Source organism: Bubalus bubalis, chromosome 6, assembly GCF_019923935.1.
Source record: "Bubalus bubalis isolate 160015118507 breed Murrah chromosome 6, NDDB_SH_1, whole genome shotgun sequence".
Taxonomy (NCBI): Eukaryota; Metazoa; Chordata; class Mammalia; order Artiodactyla; family Bovidae; genus Bubalus; species Bubalus bubalis.
The window spans coordinates 9,482,505-9,500,178 of record NC_059162.1 but is presented as its reverse complement, the minus strand read 5'-3'; the positions used below and the strand labels follow the sequence as shown (position 1 = coordinate 9,500,178).

The 17,674-nt window shown below is 39.3% G+C and overlaps 1 protein-coding gene across 2 annotated transcripts in view; it reads right to left on the bottom strand.

Annotated features, from left to right (window-relative positions):
- COPA (COPI coat complex subunit alpha) overlaps window positions 1–17,674 on the bottom strand; it is a 43,925-nt gene that overhangs the window by 11,549 nt on the left and 14,702 nt on the right. The window contains exons 7-17 of one of the 2 annotated variants that reach the window (XM_044944134.2): window positions 16,681–16,790; window positions 15,039–15,138; window positions 14,048–14,183; window positions 12,673–12,755; window positions 7,304–7,454; window positions 6,313–6,379; window positions 5,293–5,368; window positions 3,292–3,374; window positions 2,084–2,223; window positions 1,290–1,375; window positions 1,037–1,202 (exon numbers count right to left, since the gene is read on the bottom strand). In XM_044944134.2, the coding sequence (XP_044800069.1) occupies window positions 1,037–1,202; window positions 1,290–1,375; window positions 2,084–2,223; window positions 3,292–3,374; window positions 5,293–5,368; window positions 6,313–6,379; window positions 7,304–7,454; window positions 12,673–12,755; window positions 14,048–14,183; window positions 15,039–15,138; window positions 16,681–16,790 (1,198 nt within the window). The remainder of the gene's footprint in view (window positions 1–1,036; window positions 1,203–1,289; window positions 1,376–2,083; window positions 2,224–3,291; window positions 3,375–5,292; window positions 5,369–6,312; window positions 6,380–7,303; window positions 7,455–12,672; window positions 12,756–14,047; window positions 14,184–15,038; window positions 15,139–16,680; window positions 16,791–17,674) is intronic. The other variant, XM_006060493.4, reaches the window with a different exon arrangement.

The following is a 17,674-nucleotide window of genomic DNA, read 5'->3' as shown; positions in this document are numbered from 1 at the left end:
AGGATAACTTATTTAAACGAAAGATAAAAGCCTTGAACAAAATTCGTAAGAAAGGAAATACTGATGGATGGCTAAATAAAAAAGGTTGTCCAATCTCCTTGGGAATCAGATAATAGCAACGTAAAATTACAAAATACATCACATATCTGCCAGTCAAAAATGAGTCTGACAAAGGCAAGTGCCCGCCAGGGTGACAAGCAAGGAAACTTTTATACAATGCTGGGGGGGGATGCAAATTGCTAATACCACTCTTTCACATTAGTGAGCAAATGTGAAGATAAGCATGTTCTATGACCCAGCAATTCTGCTCGCGGGAAACGCCCTAGAGCAATGTATGTGCATATGAACCAGAGTACATATAAGAATGTTTAAAAGAACATTGTTCCTAATAGCCAAAACCTAGAAATGGCCCAACTATCGGTCTAGCATAGAACTGATAAACTGTGCTATATTCATATAACAGAGTATTATACAACAATGAAAACAAATAAATTAGAGCTATAACATGGATGAATCTTACAAACAATATATTGAGCAAAACAAGCAAAATATGAAATAATATATTCAGCATGATTTAATTAATATGAAGTTCAAAAGCAGGCAAAATTAAATCATTATTTTATTGATAAAATAATGGTGGTAAAATTGCAAAGAAAAGCAAGGAGGAAATTATCATAAAAGTCAGAATAACGTTTTCTTTGTGTGGTGAAGAGAGAGGGTTGTGATCAATAGGGACCACATGGCAAAGGGAAATGTTCTATTTCTTACCTCGGGTGGCAGTTACACAGATGTTCATTATATAACTGTTTGCTATTTCATATATTTATAACCTATATAATTTTCTATATTTGTGTCATATTTCACACAATTTTAAAACGGCTGAAAAAAGAATGTTCTGATCTCTCCAGCACATATATGCCAAACAATGCTTTTCCATAAAGACAGTTCAAAGAGGACTTCAGTATGTCTCTTGAGACAGGATAGTGATTTTAAGAAGCCACTTTCTCCCATTCTGTATTTCAGATAATTAACTTACCCAGTGGTGACAGCATATTTGATGTGGTTGCTTGTGGTATAGATAAATACCCCACTCTCATCCCAGGCCCCACTCTTGACACGAATGTTCTCATGAATGTTACACAGAGCCTCCAGTTTGCGGTTACAGATCACAATGGCTGTAAGAGGCATAGGACATGAGTGCTCTGCTGGACAGGGTGAGTGAAGTAGACTGGCAGGGACGGGGAGGGAGGGGCTGGTCGCAAATCAGGGTGGATATAATCAAGACTTACCATGTTTGGCCAGTAGTGCTACATGGGACATGTCTGCCGACCAGATAACATATTTCACCTTGGAAATCTTCACAGATGCCAGAGTCCTGGGATAGAGAGAAGGGCAAACATGAGTGGGTCTGATCCCCTTGTTCCAGGTTATGCCTTACCTCCTCTTCATCTTCAAATTAATGTAAACCCTAATTTCTCTCTTTTTTTTTTTGGCATTTAATTAATTTTTTTAACACCAAAAACATATTGTACTATGGTATACCTGATTGACAATGCTGTGGCAGTTTCAAGTGAACAGCAAAGGGACTCAGCCATAGATACATATGTATCCATTCTCCCCCTAACTTCTTAACACCAAATAAGCATTTTTGTATTACAGTTTGGTGACAAATATTTTGGCTCACACTGTACACTTCCACCTTCCTCAACTCCCTGACCCTCATTCCCATGTGTTATTAGGAACTTGTGTATGTCTATTTTCACCACTGCCCCATAAGCTCTGTTAAGTACAGGAACTATGCCATTCATTCCTGTGATCCTATTATTCTAAGTCCCAAGAGCAATCTTTGTTTAGATAAATGCTCTGAAAACAAATTAACAAGCCCCTTGTAACGCTTGTGTGTGTGTGTACAGGATGGAGGGTGATCACAGAGGGAAAAAAGTGATGAGAAAGAGCCTTGGAATTATAGCACAAAAATTGGCCAAGCCACAAGTCAAACCCACTTGGGGAAAAAAGCTCCCACTAAAGATTTCCACTCTCCCCCACTATAAACCTGTCTGCTTAGGGATATCTGACATGTTACCGCTTCTGCTGTACATCAAAGAGCGTGATGGATTCTGCATCTCGAAGCAGGAGGTTGCCTGTGCCAGCATAAAAAATCTCATCGCAGTTAGGCACCTGTACCTTTTTGGTGATCTCATTCTTTAGATTCTTGATCAGAAGCTGAAATGAGTATAAAAGGTGGGGTTAAGAGGAATATATGTTAGATGACGACAGGTGACAATGTCCCTCAGCAATCATTCCTCAGCTTTGATAAACCATTTTTTTTTTCTGGCTGTCCAGGTCAATCACCACTATACGTAGACCACTCTAGCTAAGATCCTCTTGATAGGGTCTTAATAGCCCTTCTTTTTTCTTCAATTGAAATATCCTAAGAAGTCTAACTAAAATCTGAATTCCTTAATCAACCAGAGAGAGAACAGAGCACTTCTGGGGCTTAAATTTTTGTTAAATATTTTCTTGAGAGAGCTTTGCTTAACTCTTTTAGAATCCATTATATTTTAAATACCAATGGATGTAGTAGGATAAGGCAGAGGATCTACTCCTTATCCAGCTCACCTATTTGGGGCGGGGCAGGGGGACAAGTCCAAGCTGCACGGCTTGCAGGATCTTAGTTCTCTGACCAGGGACTGAACTCTGGCCCCGGCAGTAAAAGCACTAAGTCCTAACCACTGGACCGCCAGGGACTTCCCAGCTCACCAATTTCAAATTTGATGTTTCTTTGGCTCCTGTGTTATCAAGAGTGAGTTTAGCTTGGTTCTTAAGCCCAGAGCCACAGTGATCCTCCACCCAATCAAATCAATTTTAAGGCCTTTTTTCCCCAAGGGGTATGGGGTAGAACTAAGGAGAAAGAGGGTTTCCCTGGTGGCTCAGATGGTAAAGAATCTGCCTGCAGTACAGAAGACCTGGGTTCAATCCCTGGGTCGGAAAGACCCCCTGGAGAAGGGAAAGGTTACCTACTCCTACTTCTTGCTTGGAGAATCCCATGGACAGAGATCCCTGGCAGGCTGCAGTCCGTGGGGTCGCAAAGGGGACTAACACTTTGTTGTGTCCGTGGGGACACAACTAAGGGACCAACACTTTCACTTTTTTTAGGAGAAAGAAGCCAATACACAAGGAAAACAGCTTCCCAAGGGAGAATAAGAGAAAAATCACGCTCTTTATTTTGCAATACAGAGGTCACTGCCACCACACTCCCCAAATTAATTTCCCTTTTTAGTCTTAACTCACCGAATGCATCCGATCTAGGACAGCAAACCGATTTCGAGCAACCCAAACAGCTGTCAGGCCTGAGGATCGTTTCCCTTCAGGAGCTAAGAAGAACAAAACCAAAGGGCAGGAGCATGTGGTAAGCTACTGGCAGGTGACACAGTCAGGTGCCATGAAGCTGCCAGTCCTGCTGGCTGCCATGCTGACTTTGCCAGTTCAGCTGCTTCCTAACTAATTCAGCCATAACCTGAGGCTATTGTCAGGGACTTTTCCCCACCAGTCCCCTCCAAACTCCAACCTCTACCCCTGCCAAGCTTCTTCTCTCTAGGCCAAGTGATTTGAGCCAACACCATATACTGGCAGAGAAGGACCACCCATCTTGGGAGACAGCACACTCCATCAAGTTAACGAGCAGGGCCTCTCTGGCCAAGCTGTGGCACAAAGCAAGCAGCCTGTGAGTATCTTGGACCTCCTGTCTCAACAAGCTAGAGGAGAGACACAGCTCTCTCTCCAGGACCCAGCTGCTCTGCTGCTTTTAACATGCAAATACAGACCTCCTAGTAGAGCAGGGTGGGGCACAGAGTTCCTAACTAAATCCAGGCAGCTCTATGCTGGGCAGAATTTTGCACCAAGTTGTTGCTCCATTAATGTCAATCAATCATTCTTAATACCAGGAAGAAAGTTACAAAATGCTTCTCAGTTTCCAAGTATTTCACTGACTAATTAGAATTCTAAATAGGCACTCCACCCTCTGGGAAACTTCAAAGGGGATACACAGAAGGATGCACTAAATAAATACTCTTATCTATCAGTATCAGCAGGACACTGGACAATACACACTGGCCAGCCTTGCCAGGCCACCCCTTGACAACCAGAGGTCTCAGGCAATTTTAACAAAATTAATTATTATCACAACCAACAGTCCCATTTTCCAGGGGCTGGAGAACCACATTATTCCAGCTTTTGCTCTTTCTCTTCCTCTATGTTCCCTATCATTGGACTGTATCTTTATTCCTTTAATAATTATCATCTCCCTCATAAAATGGAAAGGAGAAAACAAAAGTGGTTTTAAGAGAAAGCAAAAATATTTTAGACTCTATTAACTGTAAACAGATGGGGAAAGGAAGCAAGGGGATGGATAAGCAGGGACCAGATAAAAAAAATTGGTCAGAAATGGCTCAACTGATTAATTTATAAGGGAGACTTTTCATTTATGGATACCAAAGACATATAGGTTTTCTCTTCTCACCATGACCACACTTACAGAACAGTGATCATATTAGCAGCAATAATGACACAGGAGCACCCACAATAGGGCAGAACTAGCAAAATATCTGTCAGACTCTGTTGATGGGGTCTAAAATATCATGAAAGTATGCTGTTAAGAGTAGGGACCTGAGGTGGAAGCCTCTGACCTACAAATCAGCTGGAGGAAGTACACTAAAGGAAGCATAAACGAGACTCAAATCTATTCTGAGAATGTTTTGTCAGCAAGTGCTAATGGTAAGGACATTAACAAGGGATGGTGGTGATGGAAGAGGTAGGCAGGGTCTCAGCTGGATCCTGGGATCCCTGGTGGGGTGTGGGGCTGTTAACAGCCTCCTCGTTTTGACATGCAAAAGGAAGCAAATCGGATCTGGATATGGATGGGAGAGCATAAATCCCTAGTCCCAGGATGAGACATTGCAAGATTGGAACCACATTTTTAAATAAATGAAACTACCAGGGTGAAAGTCATATCAGCTGACAATAAACTAGGATAACATGCTGTGCTGAAAGAGAAAATGGAGAGTGTCTAATAACCAAATTATAAAATATATATATCTAGCTGGAGTAATAAAATGGAGGAGGAACATGAATATTTCACACCATGGTCGCCTCTGATGCAATTGGCAGCAGCACCTGCCAACGACATGAGTGATGTGGCCATGGCCTGGGGATGGAATGAAAAACTTGAAGAGAAGAGATGATTCGGGTGAGGAGAGCTAGGAGCAGAGCTGGGTACACAAAGAGAATGCCTACCATCGGGATTCTGGGAGTCGGCATCCTTGGGGATGGTATACAAGTCATAGGTACTATTTTCTAAATTGCTGGCTCTCTGTAGAGGAATGGGAGAAATTAAATTGTTAGTAGGAGTCCCCCAGATACCAGTTTATTCTGACATAGAAAACAGCATCATTACACAGATAGCAATCTGAAACTATACTCTTCACACCCTTTACTCAGAGGACATTTGGACGCTTCTACAGCTAAAACTTATAGGGCTCTTTGCCAGAGAACTCAGCATTCACATAAGTTTTGTTGCTGTTGTTGGAGTCGCTAAGTCATGTCCAAATCTTTGCAACTTTTCCTTTTATCTTCCAAAGACATGGTTTCTGAATGAAAGCAAGGACTGCTCTCTATTCCACAAATTAACAGATTAAGAAACCAATATTCCAATGCCCCCCTGAGTAAACTCATCAGCTTAAAGTCTGTTTGAAGGAAAAAAAAAGACATTAAAGAAAATTGCCAGGAGGAAAATATGGGACAGTTAGATATTGAAAAAGGACTCGGATCAGAAACTAGAAGTCCTATTGGGAAAAATAAGTTTTCATTCTTCTGATTTGGCAACCAGGGCACTAAAATTAGGATGTTGTTTCTTTTTTTAAAAAATTGTATGGCAAGAAATGAGGCCCCAAGCTAACAATAACGAAAGGAATGCCTCTCAAAATCAGCTCTACTATTTTCACCCAAATAGAGAGATCAAGATAAGCATCTCCTTTGCACAGGATACAGTCCCAAACATACTTTCAAATTACTTTTAGTGATTTGGGTGATTTGACTTGATGCTCCATTAAGTTTAGAAGTTGTCAACCTTATGACAGATATAAGTACACAAACCCTGAACATGAGAACGGAAGTCTACCTGGTTTGAGCCTTTGTTTACTATTTCAGCTCTCCCAAAATGACCATTAAATAGTTTCTAAGAAGCCATCAGAGATCCTCTACGGGCATGAGAAACAGACCTATGGGAAATGAAGAAATGCCAGGAGGTTTACTTACTGTACACAGTAGGACTGCGTTTTCTGCTGGATTGTACGACATACTGAACACTGGAAACTTGGAACCACTAGAGATATGTATACCAAGAAAAGAGAAATTTAGGAAAGAGATATAATGAAAACAGGAAAAAAGGAATTACTCCTGTACTTCCTTCTTATCTAATCTTTACACATATACTTATCACTTTTATAATCAAGAATAAAAAATTAATGAATAATGCATCTATTTCTTCCTTCCTTTAAGACTTAGGGACTCCCCTATTTCAGCTTTGAGTGAAGTGTTTTTAAAAAGCTCACCTAGTACAAGTCTACTTATTCAACAGAAGGTATGGTGAGCACTCACTGTAGTGAGTGGGATTGGTTCTTCCTGGGTACAAATTCCTACACATAATTGCAGTGGACACCACAGAGTAACATGATGTGATTTGCTTCGGGCTAGTTTCTCCTGGCCCTTGGAATATTAACATAAACCCATCTTTTTATTGTAGTAATGCTGGAGAGTGACTGTCAAACCCCTTATGCCAAAGCTTGCTACCATGAATGTTTCAGCATGCTAATACAGCTGGCTTTCCAAGAGGATAGCTCCTTTTCCCAGGCACCCCAGAGGTTATCATATCTTCAGAGTTAAGAGTTTCCAGAGACATATATTCTGGTTTAGAGTTCTGTGCATTTTGCTGAAAAGCAAAGCAAGAGTTATAGAAAAGAAATGCCAAATAAAAGCAAGTTGGGCTACTCTCAACCAGGAAACTTTCTCCAGTTTTCAAGACACCTGCCAAACTGGCTGTATGATTTCCTTTCCTCAGGATCTCTAACATTCTTAACAGGGGTGCTCCCATTCGTCTCATGACCTTGCCCAACATGCTCCTGGGGATTCTATCTGTGACAGGAGATGAGATCCAAAATGTTGTTAAAAGAACAAGAGTCCAGTTTGCAGGTACTGTATCATGGTAACAGATGAGACAATTTGGAGGGAAGAAATTAGTCTACTTTACCTCCGCAACTGCATCACAGCTACATCTTTGGAGCTGTTGAAATCCAACTGACGTAAGAATCGGTCCTTGACATAATGGAGCATATTGCCATGAACAGCATAGGCTGGCCGTTCTCGTTCCAGTTTAAATACAATCATGCCACCATCATGGCCTGGGCCACAGGGAAAGGGAAGAAGAATTAGCTGCAGGTAAGAAAGAAAACTGGAAACAGCAGATACATGAAGATAATGACTGTGTATGTATGCTACAAACAAAGTTAAGATATTTAAATGCAATCTTTATTTGTCTGAATGCCCACAATTCTTGGAATCTTTATTCAAGTGAACACCTGTAAATCCTTCCCCAATACTCACTCTATCATACTGGCACATTAGACAAGTCCTCCTTCGTGTTCTAACAGCCCGTACAAACCTCCATCATAGCACTTATCTTGCACTGTAATTGTTTAGGTATATCACCCCCACTATACACTGAGCTCCCTGAAAGCATAAATTACAATAATTTCCATCATTCCCCAGTCACTATCATATAATAAACATAAAAGGTATGTGCTGAATAAATGAATATTAGTTTAAAAAGACTTCCTGATTCTGTTTTTAAAAAATGTTTCACTTTTCTCTACCAGCATTATCCATCCTTCAGAAAAACTTTCAATCTTTGTCCTCCAAGTGTGCACTCCACACATAAACCAGATCATGTCACTTCCCTACCCAATACCTTCCAATGGCTTTCCATTCATTCAGGATAAAATCTTAAATTCGAATGGCCTACAAGGCAAAGTCCATTCTGCTTTGGTCTTACCTTCTATTACTTCACCTATCATTGGCCACTGTGATGTTCCTCAACATGTTAAACATCTCTCACATCATGGTCTTTGTATTTGCTGTTCCTATTGTCAATGCATATGTCATTCCTCTTCACTTTTCCAAAGCGGCAGTCCCACACTCTTCCCTCTCTATCCTACCTACTTTTGCTTAACTCTCCTTTAAAGCAGTTTTCACCATACAATGTTTCACATATTCATTGTTTTATGGGTCTATTTCCCTTCACTACAAACAGAAGTTCCAGGGCCTCAGGCACAGTGCTCCCCAGGGACTTCCCAGGCCCATTTCCAGCCCCAGCCACCCCACCAAGACGCCACCGGCCCACACTCCCCAGGGCCTATGCCTGCCCATGTGCACTCCAGCTCCAGCCAGCCTGCCGAAGTGCCAGGTGCGGTCTACACAGGAGATGCTCTCACACAAGGCCACTCTGTGAAGACCAGGAGAGGTAGCTGTTTTGCTTAAATCCATAGAAACAAATACCAAAAGTCATTCAAAATGAAGAGACAAGATGTTCCAAACAAAACAAACCCCAGAAAAAACCCTAATGAAAGAGGTAAGTAATCCACCTGATAAAGAGTTCAAAGAAGCAATCATAATAATGCCCACCAAACTTGAGAGAAGAATGGAAGAACTCAGTGATAACTTCGACAAAGACTTAGAAAATATAAGAAAACCAATCACAAGTGAAGAATACAATAACTGAAAAATTACGCTAGAGGGAATCAACAAATTAGATGAAATAGAAGAACAGATATGCGATCTGTAAGACAGAAGTGTGGAAATCAATCGGAATAGCAAAATTTTTTTAAGTGAGGAGACTTAAGGGACTTCTGGGACAATATCAAACATACTAACTTTTGCATTATAGGATTCCCAAAGGAGAGAAAGGAACAGAAACTTTATTTGAATAATAATGACTGAAAATTTCCCTAACCTGCAGAAACAGATATCAAGGGCCAGGAAGCAGAGATTCCCAAATAAGATGAACCCAAAGAGATCATCACCATGACATATTTTAATTAAAATGGCAAGAGTAAAGTGCTGAAAGGAAAAGACATACTACTTATCCAGCAAAACTATCATTCAGAATTGGAGAGTTTCTCAGACGAGCGAAACCTTAACAGAATTCATCACAACTAAAGCAGCCTTACAAGAAATGTTAAGGTGTCCTTTAAGCAGAAAAGGCCACAACTAGAAACAAGAAAATACATGAAAGGAAAAATCTTACTAGTAAAATCAAACACATAGTAAAAGCAGTGGATCAACCACTTAAAAAGCTAATATGAAGGTTAAAGACAGGGAGAACAGCTGACCCTTAAACAATATGGGTTTTAACTGCACTGGCTCACTTACATGCAGTTCTCTTTCACTAAGTATGTATGATACTACTACATAATCCATGCTTGGTTGAATCTTCAAATATGGAACCCCACATCTAGAGATTCAACTTTAAACTTATACACAGGTTTTAGATTGCACAGACAGTCAGTGCCCCCAATTTCCACACTGTTCAATGGTCAGGTGTAGTACAATCAACTATAATAAATAGTTAAGGGAGGGCCTTCTCTTTGTGGTCCAGTGGTTAAGAATCTGCCTTCCACTGCAAGGGATGTGGGTTCAGTCCCTGGTCGGAGAGCTAAGATGCCACATGCAGGGTGTGAGATCTAAGCCCCCAAGCCACAACTACTGAACCTGAATATCACAAGTAGAGAGAAGCCTGCACACTGCAACGAAAGATCCTGTGTGCTGCAACTAAGTCCCAACACAGCAATAAATAAATAAAAATTAAAAAAAAAAAATAGTTAAGGGATACACAAAATAAAAATATGACATCAAAAACAAATGAGGTGTGTGTTAAAAATGGAGCGCTTCTAGAATCTCTTTGAACTTAAGTGACTATCAGCTTAAAATAGACATATATATATACAGTTCAATATATATGAACCTTATGGTAACAACAAACAACGGACAGACAAAAAATAAAGAGAAACAAATCCACACGTACTAACACTAAAGGAATCCATCAAACTGCAAGGGAGGAAACCAAGAGAACAAGACAGAAACAGAGAAGAACTACAAAAACAACCAGAAAAAAATTAACGTAATGTCAATAAGCACATGCCATGCTGTGCTCTGCTAGGTCACTTCAGTCGTGTCTGACTCTTTGCGATCCTATGGCCTATAGCTCTCCAGTCTCCTCCTCTGTCCATGACATTCTCCAGGCAACTGGAGTGGACTGCTATGCCCTCCTCCAATAAGCAAATAGTTATCAATAATTATTTTAAATGTAAATGGACTAAATGTGTCAACCAAAATACTTAGGGTGGCTGAATGGATTAAAAAAAAAAATGAGATCTATCTATATGCTGCCTACAAGAGACTCACTTCAGATTTAAAGACACACAGACTGAAAGTGAAGGAATGGAAAAAGATATTTCATGCAAATGTAAAAGAAAAGAAAATTGGGACATTTCTCATATTAGACAAAATAGATTTCAAAACAAAGATCATATCAAAAGACAAAGGGCATTACATAATGATAAAGGGGTCAATCCAACAAGAGGATATAATATTTGCAAACATTTAACCACACAACACAGGAAAACCTAAATATATAAAGCAAACATTAATAGAAATAAAGGGAGAAACTGACATAAAGGGAGAAACTGACAACACAATAATAGTAAAGGACATTATATTCACCAACATCAATGAACAGGTCACATACAGACAGAAAATCAATAGGGAAACACTGATCTTAAATGACACATTCCCAGACAGAATTAATAGAGAACATTCCATCCAAAAGCAACAGAATACATTCTTTTCCATCCGGGAGTTGGTGATGGACAGGGAAGCCTGGCATGCTGCAGTCCATGGGGTTGCAAAGAGTAGGACACGACTGAGCGACTGAACTGAACTGAACATTTTTTTCAAGTGCACACTGAACATTCTCCAGGACAGATCACAAGCTAGGCCACAAAACAAGGCTCAATACATTTAAGACTGAAATAATTTCAACTTTTGTGGTTGACTTATTCAACCACAAAAGTATGAATCTAGAAATCAACTACAAGAAGAAATCTATATAAAACACAAACACATAGAGACTAAACTATAAGCTACAAACAACAGGTAGGTCAACAAAAATAACAAAGAAGAAATAAATACCTGGAAAAAGATGAAAATGGAAACAAAATCTATAGGACACAGCAAAAGCAGCTCTAAGAGGAAGTTCACAGTGAAACAGGTCTATTCCCAAGAAACAAGAAAAATCTCAAGCAATCTAAATGTATTAAAAAACCCAGAAAATGAAGAATGAGCAAAGGTCAGTGAGTATGAAGAAGAAACGATAAAGATTAGAACAGAAATAAATAGAAACCAAAAAAAAGGAAGGAAAAAAATTAAGAATTGGCTCTCTGAAAGATAAAATCTACAAACTCTTAGCCAGACTCATCACAAAAAAAGAAAGCCCAAATAAAATTAGAAATGAAAGAGGAAAAATTACAACTTATACCACAGAAATACAAAGGATTATAAGAGAATACGACAATGATATGCCAACAAATTAGACAACCTAGGGAAAAAAAAGGATAAATTCCTTGAAACATACAATTTTCCAAGCCCGAGTCATGTAGAAACAGAAAACCTGAATAGACCAAATACTACTAACAAAATTGAATCAGTAATCCACAAACTCCCCAAAAACAAAAGTCCAGGTCCAGATGATTTCACTGGTAAATTCTACCAACATTGAGAGTTAATACCTATCCTTCTCAAATTATTCCAAAGACTGAAGTGGAAAGAACACTTCCTAACTCATTTAATGAGGAAAACATTGCTTTGATACTAAAAAATTGACAAAGACCATAAGAAGCCAAAAACAGGCCAATATCCTTGATGAGCATAGACGCAAAAGTCCTTAACAAAATATTAACAAACCAAATACAATATATTAAATTATTATAACTCAAAAAGTTCCATAAAGTAAGGGACATTGTTTTATACACTGCTAGAATATCAGCACCCAGACTAGGGCTGATACTCAGTATGCATCTGCTAAATTGATGAGTAACACTCAGCTTCTAGCTCCTCAGTCTGAGAACCTCAAGTGTCCGGTATTAGTCTCTAAGTCTCCTAATTAAAAAGGAACTAAGGAACTAATCAAGGAGAATGGGCTGTAGAATTCCCTGGCAGTCCAGTAGTTAGGACCCAGTGCTTTTACTGCCAAGGGCCCAGGTTCAGTCCCTGGTCAGGAAACTAAGATCCCACAAGCCACATGGTATGACCCCCCCGCCCCACACTCCCCACAAAAAAAAAGAGAGAGAGAATGAGCTTCATTATTAAATGAATTTTGGAGGAAAAAGAACACTGTGCCAAGAAGATATAGGGGGGAAAAGGAGAAAAGCTTCAACTACATGGCTCTTAGACTTTTACTTTTCCGTGTCATCCTACTATATACTTACTGGAGACAAAGTTAATGGAGAATCACTCTCAAGTCTTAAAAACTGAACCAAAGGGAAAAAGAGAAGAAATGGCCCTTACCTGCTGCAAAGAGGTTAAGGTTAGGGTGGGCAGCTAAGACCCAGAAACGATCATGGTCCCTGCGGAATGTCTGAACTCCAGTGCTAGGAAAGCAAAAGGTATACAAAGAAAAATATTAATTTCCAAGAAAACTTCAGTCTATCACATACAAGACTATTGAGTGGGAGGCCAACACACTGATAAAAAGTAAACCAAGTATAGTGAAGGGGCACATTTTAAATAAAGACAGGACAAATTCTACCAAAGAACAGAAAGAGGACTTTAAACCGACTCTATGGCTTTGGTATTAAGACTTCCCCACTCATCATAATTTTCTACCATACTGTTTTCATTTAATATTCCTTATTTCTGTAGCTACAGAAGAAACTGCTTAAATATAAAGCAGAAAAAGAACACAAGCAGGAATTTCTATTTGATGGAAAATTTGTAAATGATGCTTGCTAATCTCTGGGTCCCTTTGACAGGCTGTTGTTGAATCACACACAGACACCAGGATTTTTGGCCCCCGGAGGAGAAGAAATCAAGCTGGGGCGAGAAACGAGGCTTGATTGCTCAGAGCTTTTGAGTAATGAAGTTTTATTAAAGTATAAAGGAGATAGAGAAAGCTTTTGACATAGGCATCAGAAGGGGGCAGAAAGAGTACCCCCCTGTTAGTCTTCAGCTGGATGTTATAACACTAGCAGTCTGTTAATAAAAGAAAGGAATGTCTTAAAACTCAGAATGGCACCAGGCCCCTCACCCATAAGATGCACTTTGGGATAATCTTGGCACCAAATGGTTCATCCTGGGCCATAAAATGATTAACTTGAATCTTGCAGAAGGACAGGTTACCATACAAATAGTTTCATTTACATAGATTAGGGCAACAATATCTGAGTATAACATACTGGTTTGTCAAGTAGGTTCTGAGCTATTAGGCAGGACCAACTTGAAGACAGTTTGGGGTAAATGTATAGTATATTAGCATAGCTTAAGATAAACATTTCCATTAAAAATGCATTGGTTATCTCAAGGTTTGGGAATAGTTAACTTCAGGTGAAATCAGGTGTCATTATGGCAACACAGTATTTTAAGAGAAACCTCCTTTTAAATTTGTATAGAGAAGGAAAAAAATATCGCTAGTTTGTTTCCTCCTGCAGCTTAAGAGAGATAAAAATGTCTGACACTTGCAGGCTATTTCCTCTGTTTGGAGACCCCTGGCCTTCCTGCCTGTTACCCTCTCACCTTCAAGTTTTCATAAAATATAATTTGATTTTTCTATATGCAGAGGATGATAAGAAACACAAATTATTAATCTGATTTTTTAAAAAACAGAATAAAAGAGAGAAAGGGGCTTTCTCCTGGGTTTGGTCACACACCACTGTAACCCCCTTACCGCTTAGACATGTCCCAGACTCGGATACTCTTGTCCTCAGAATTGCTGAGGATCAACTCTTGACGAGGGTGGAAGACAGCACAAGATACATTGTTGTAATGGCCTCGGCAGGTATCAACTTCCCATGCCTTTGATTCTGAAAGACAAAAAAGAATTAGGTCACCACAATTCCCTACTACTATAAGTTTGGGATTTTGAATTATGACATCCTTTAATCAAATGCTGCTGCTGCTGCTGCTAAGTCGCTTTAGTCATGTCCGACTCTGTGAGACCCCATAGACGGCAGCCCACCAGAGTCCCCCGTCCCTGGGATTCTCCAGGAAAGAACACTGGAGTGGGTTGCCATTTCCTTCTCCAAGGCATGAAAGTGAAAAGTGAAAGTGAAGTCGCTCAGTCGTGTCCGACTCTTAGCGACCCCACGGACTGCAGCCTACCAGGCTCCTCCATCCGTGGCATTTTCCAGGCAAGAGTACTGGAGTGGGGTGCCAACCAAATGCTAGATACTACAAAATCTTAAGTAGTATCCCACTTCTTTCTAATAGGTCAATTTCCTTCATTTATGACTCTGAATCTAAGTATTTCTTTATTTCATTCTGACTGGCCTATCAACTATAGCACCTCTTCTCTGTCATTCTTCATCTCCTTACCCTGCCTTGTCACCAGCTTCCATTATAAAAGCTTCATGCGGCAGGAATGTTATCTGGTTTAGTCATATTGTATCTTCAGAGCCTTGAACAATGGTTAGTACAAAGTAGGTACTCAATAAGTAGCTGTTGAATAAATGGAATTCTTATTTAAAATTACATTCATACCCCTCCAAATCAGGATACCATCAAATGAAAAAGAGGGAATAGAGCAACTGTCATGTTCCCAGGATAAGCGTAAAACCTAAGGTAGAAAAATGCGTCACTAAATCCAGAACACTTGACTTTTTCAGCTTGCTGGTCAGCAGCCAATATTTTAGGTATGATAACACTGTTACTTCACTCACCATTCATACGCCAGATCTTCACTTGACGGTCATCTGCCCCAGATACAATGAGTGGCATAGTAGGGTGAAATGCAGCCCAGTTAACTCCACGATCATGACCCTGTACCAAAAAAAAGTGGTTTGCAAAACCAAAAAAAGTGATTCTTCATATCCGTTACTCAAAGCAATGGACCAGTGGACCATGCTCATGGTCATAAAAGATGTCTCTGATTTTCACTCCATGTGAAAAAGACTCAAGGGACTGCTGCTGTAAGATTTGACCATGAGAGTGACTAACTACATCAGTCTATCCAATACTATTCCCAAACTCTCATGGGAATTCCCAAATCCTTTCTCCTCTAAATTCAGCTTCATTTGCATTTGGGATATACTGTCTTGCTTTGTTTCTGGCCAATTATATTGTATTTCTCCAACCAGCTATTAGAATCTCAAAAATAAAGACCAATTTAATAACTTAATGAAGAAATTCCCAAAGTGCGGTCAAGAAACTCTATCCCCAAGAACTTTTTAGGAAACCCCAGCAATGTTAAAAATTACTTTCATAATAATACTAAAATGCTATTTACCCTTTTCACTCTTATTCTCCCATGAGTATAAAGTTTTACAGAGGTTACATGACATGTGATGATGTCATTGCTTTGATGGCTAATAGCCTATATCCTTATATATCTCACATTTTTTAAAGTTCTTGGTTTCAATTTCAAATATGGTAAAAACTGACAGATATAATGCACATAAAAACTCTCTGGGGTCCTCAATAAGTTTTAAGAGTATAAAAAGGTTCTCAGACCAAAAAGTTTAAGAACTGCTGATTTTAAGATATCTTTTATAAGATATCTTATAAACCTATTTATAAGTTTATACTCTGTATCGGAATCACAGATAAAGTAGTGTCAAATTAGCAGTATTTTTAAGGTACCATACTGTGGTGAAAAACACCTGGGTTTTGGAGTCAGACACAAATTCAAAATTCAGTTCTTCAATTTACTAGACACGTGTGTGTGTGTGTGTTAGTCACTCAGTTGTGTCCAACTCTTTGCAACCCCATGGACTGTAGCCTGCCAGGTTCCTCTGTCCATGAAATTCTCCAGGCAAGAATACTTGAATGGGTTGCCATTTCCTTCTTCAAGACACATGTAGATTTTGGTAAATAACTTACTTTCTCTAAACCTCAAATTTTTCATCTGCAAAAGGAAGTTAATAGTATCTCTACCTGCAGACAGCTGTAAAGATTAGATACTTTAAAAAATCTAGTTTCTTTCCCTTATGCCTTTCTATTTTCCCACCATGCAAACAAGTTACTTACACATGACTGGTTCTCAATAACTTTGATTAACTATCCTCCCCTTTCCCAAGAGGCTTGGCAATGGACTCTGCTTTGGGATGGTGATGGAGCCTATGCCAACTTTCTCCCTCTCTACCCAGTGGGTTTAAAAGGTAACATGATTCTTGCTCAGGTAGCACTTAAACTTCAATTGTCTACTGGCTCACCTACCATTCTATTTTCAGTGCCTCAAATGGCACCTGGCACTCAATAAGCCCTGCATAAGCTTTGTTGAAGGAATGAACACATGAACAGCATACTGTCACTGCTTCCCTGGAGAAAAGCCCATATCCAGCCACTGGCTAGAGAGATAAGTACCTCTAGTACATGCTTCACCACTGCATCCGTAGTTCCAAAGAGATCAACCCCCGTTATTCCTCTCACATCCGACTCCACTGCACCAGGGGACAGGTTTTTTTTCCTTAGACCTTTGAAGGGGTGAGGAGTGGGATGAAAGATGTAAACATAATGTTACCAAAAAGAGCACAGTAATCGAAGCACCCAAAGGTACAGTGATACACCAAAATTAAGGAAAAAGAAGGGAAAAAGAAATTTAAGGAGACTGAAGAAAGATGCAAGAGCTCTTATGTATCTCAAATATAAAACAGTTTATTTGGTGGATGATATTGTAAAACTATAAACTGCAAAAAGTGTACTCTCATTTCCTTCTTGACTCTTGGTCAGTGGACAAAATGATTAAAACTCTCATTATTCCTTTAAACACTTGCTCAAGAGACTGGTTATAGATCTGAATATATGTATTTTGTCATTAAAATTTTCAGAGGCTACAGGGAGAAATCAGCCTGTAATTCGAAAACAACAGAAAAAAGACACCAGGATAAGGTCAGTCTTATGTGTATAGGACCAACACCTATGGCTCAACAACAATCTGTCTTTAAAATTTGAATTATCTGTGCTATAGTCAGAACCCAAATTACAACACTACTACCTTACAGGTGAAAAGCACCTTGCAGTTTTCAAAGTTGATCTGATTAACAACCCTCTGAGGTAGGCAAGCAGGTATAATAATACCAGTTTATAGATGAGAAAATGCAATTGGGACTAAAATCCTATCTTCTGGAGTATTTGGAAGGTGGGGAGAAGAAAATGAAACTACTTGGCATTTACAAAATTAAAAAGCCAAATATCTGTAATAGAAGGGGGAAAAAGCTATCATTGGAAACAAAACCTAAAGTAGTTTTAAGTCTAAATGTTGGCACCTGTAAGAAAGTACAAAAAATTTAAGTTCAATGACTGTATTTATCTTCACTGTTTTAAAATTACAAAATAACTTTTCTATTATAATGGCATA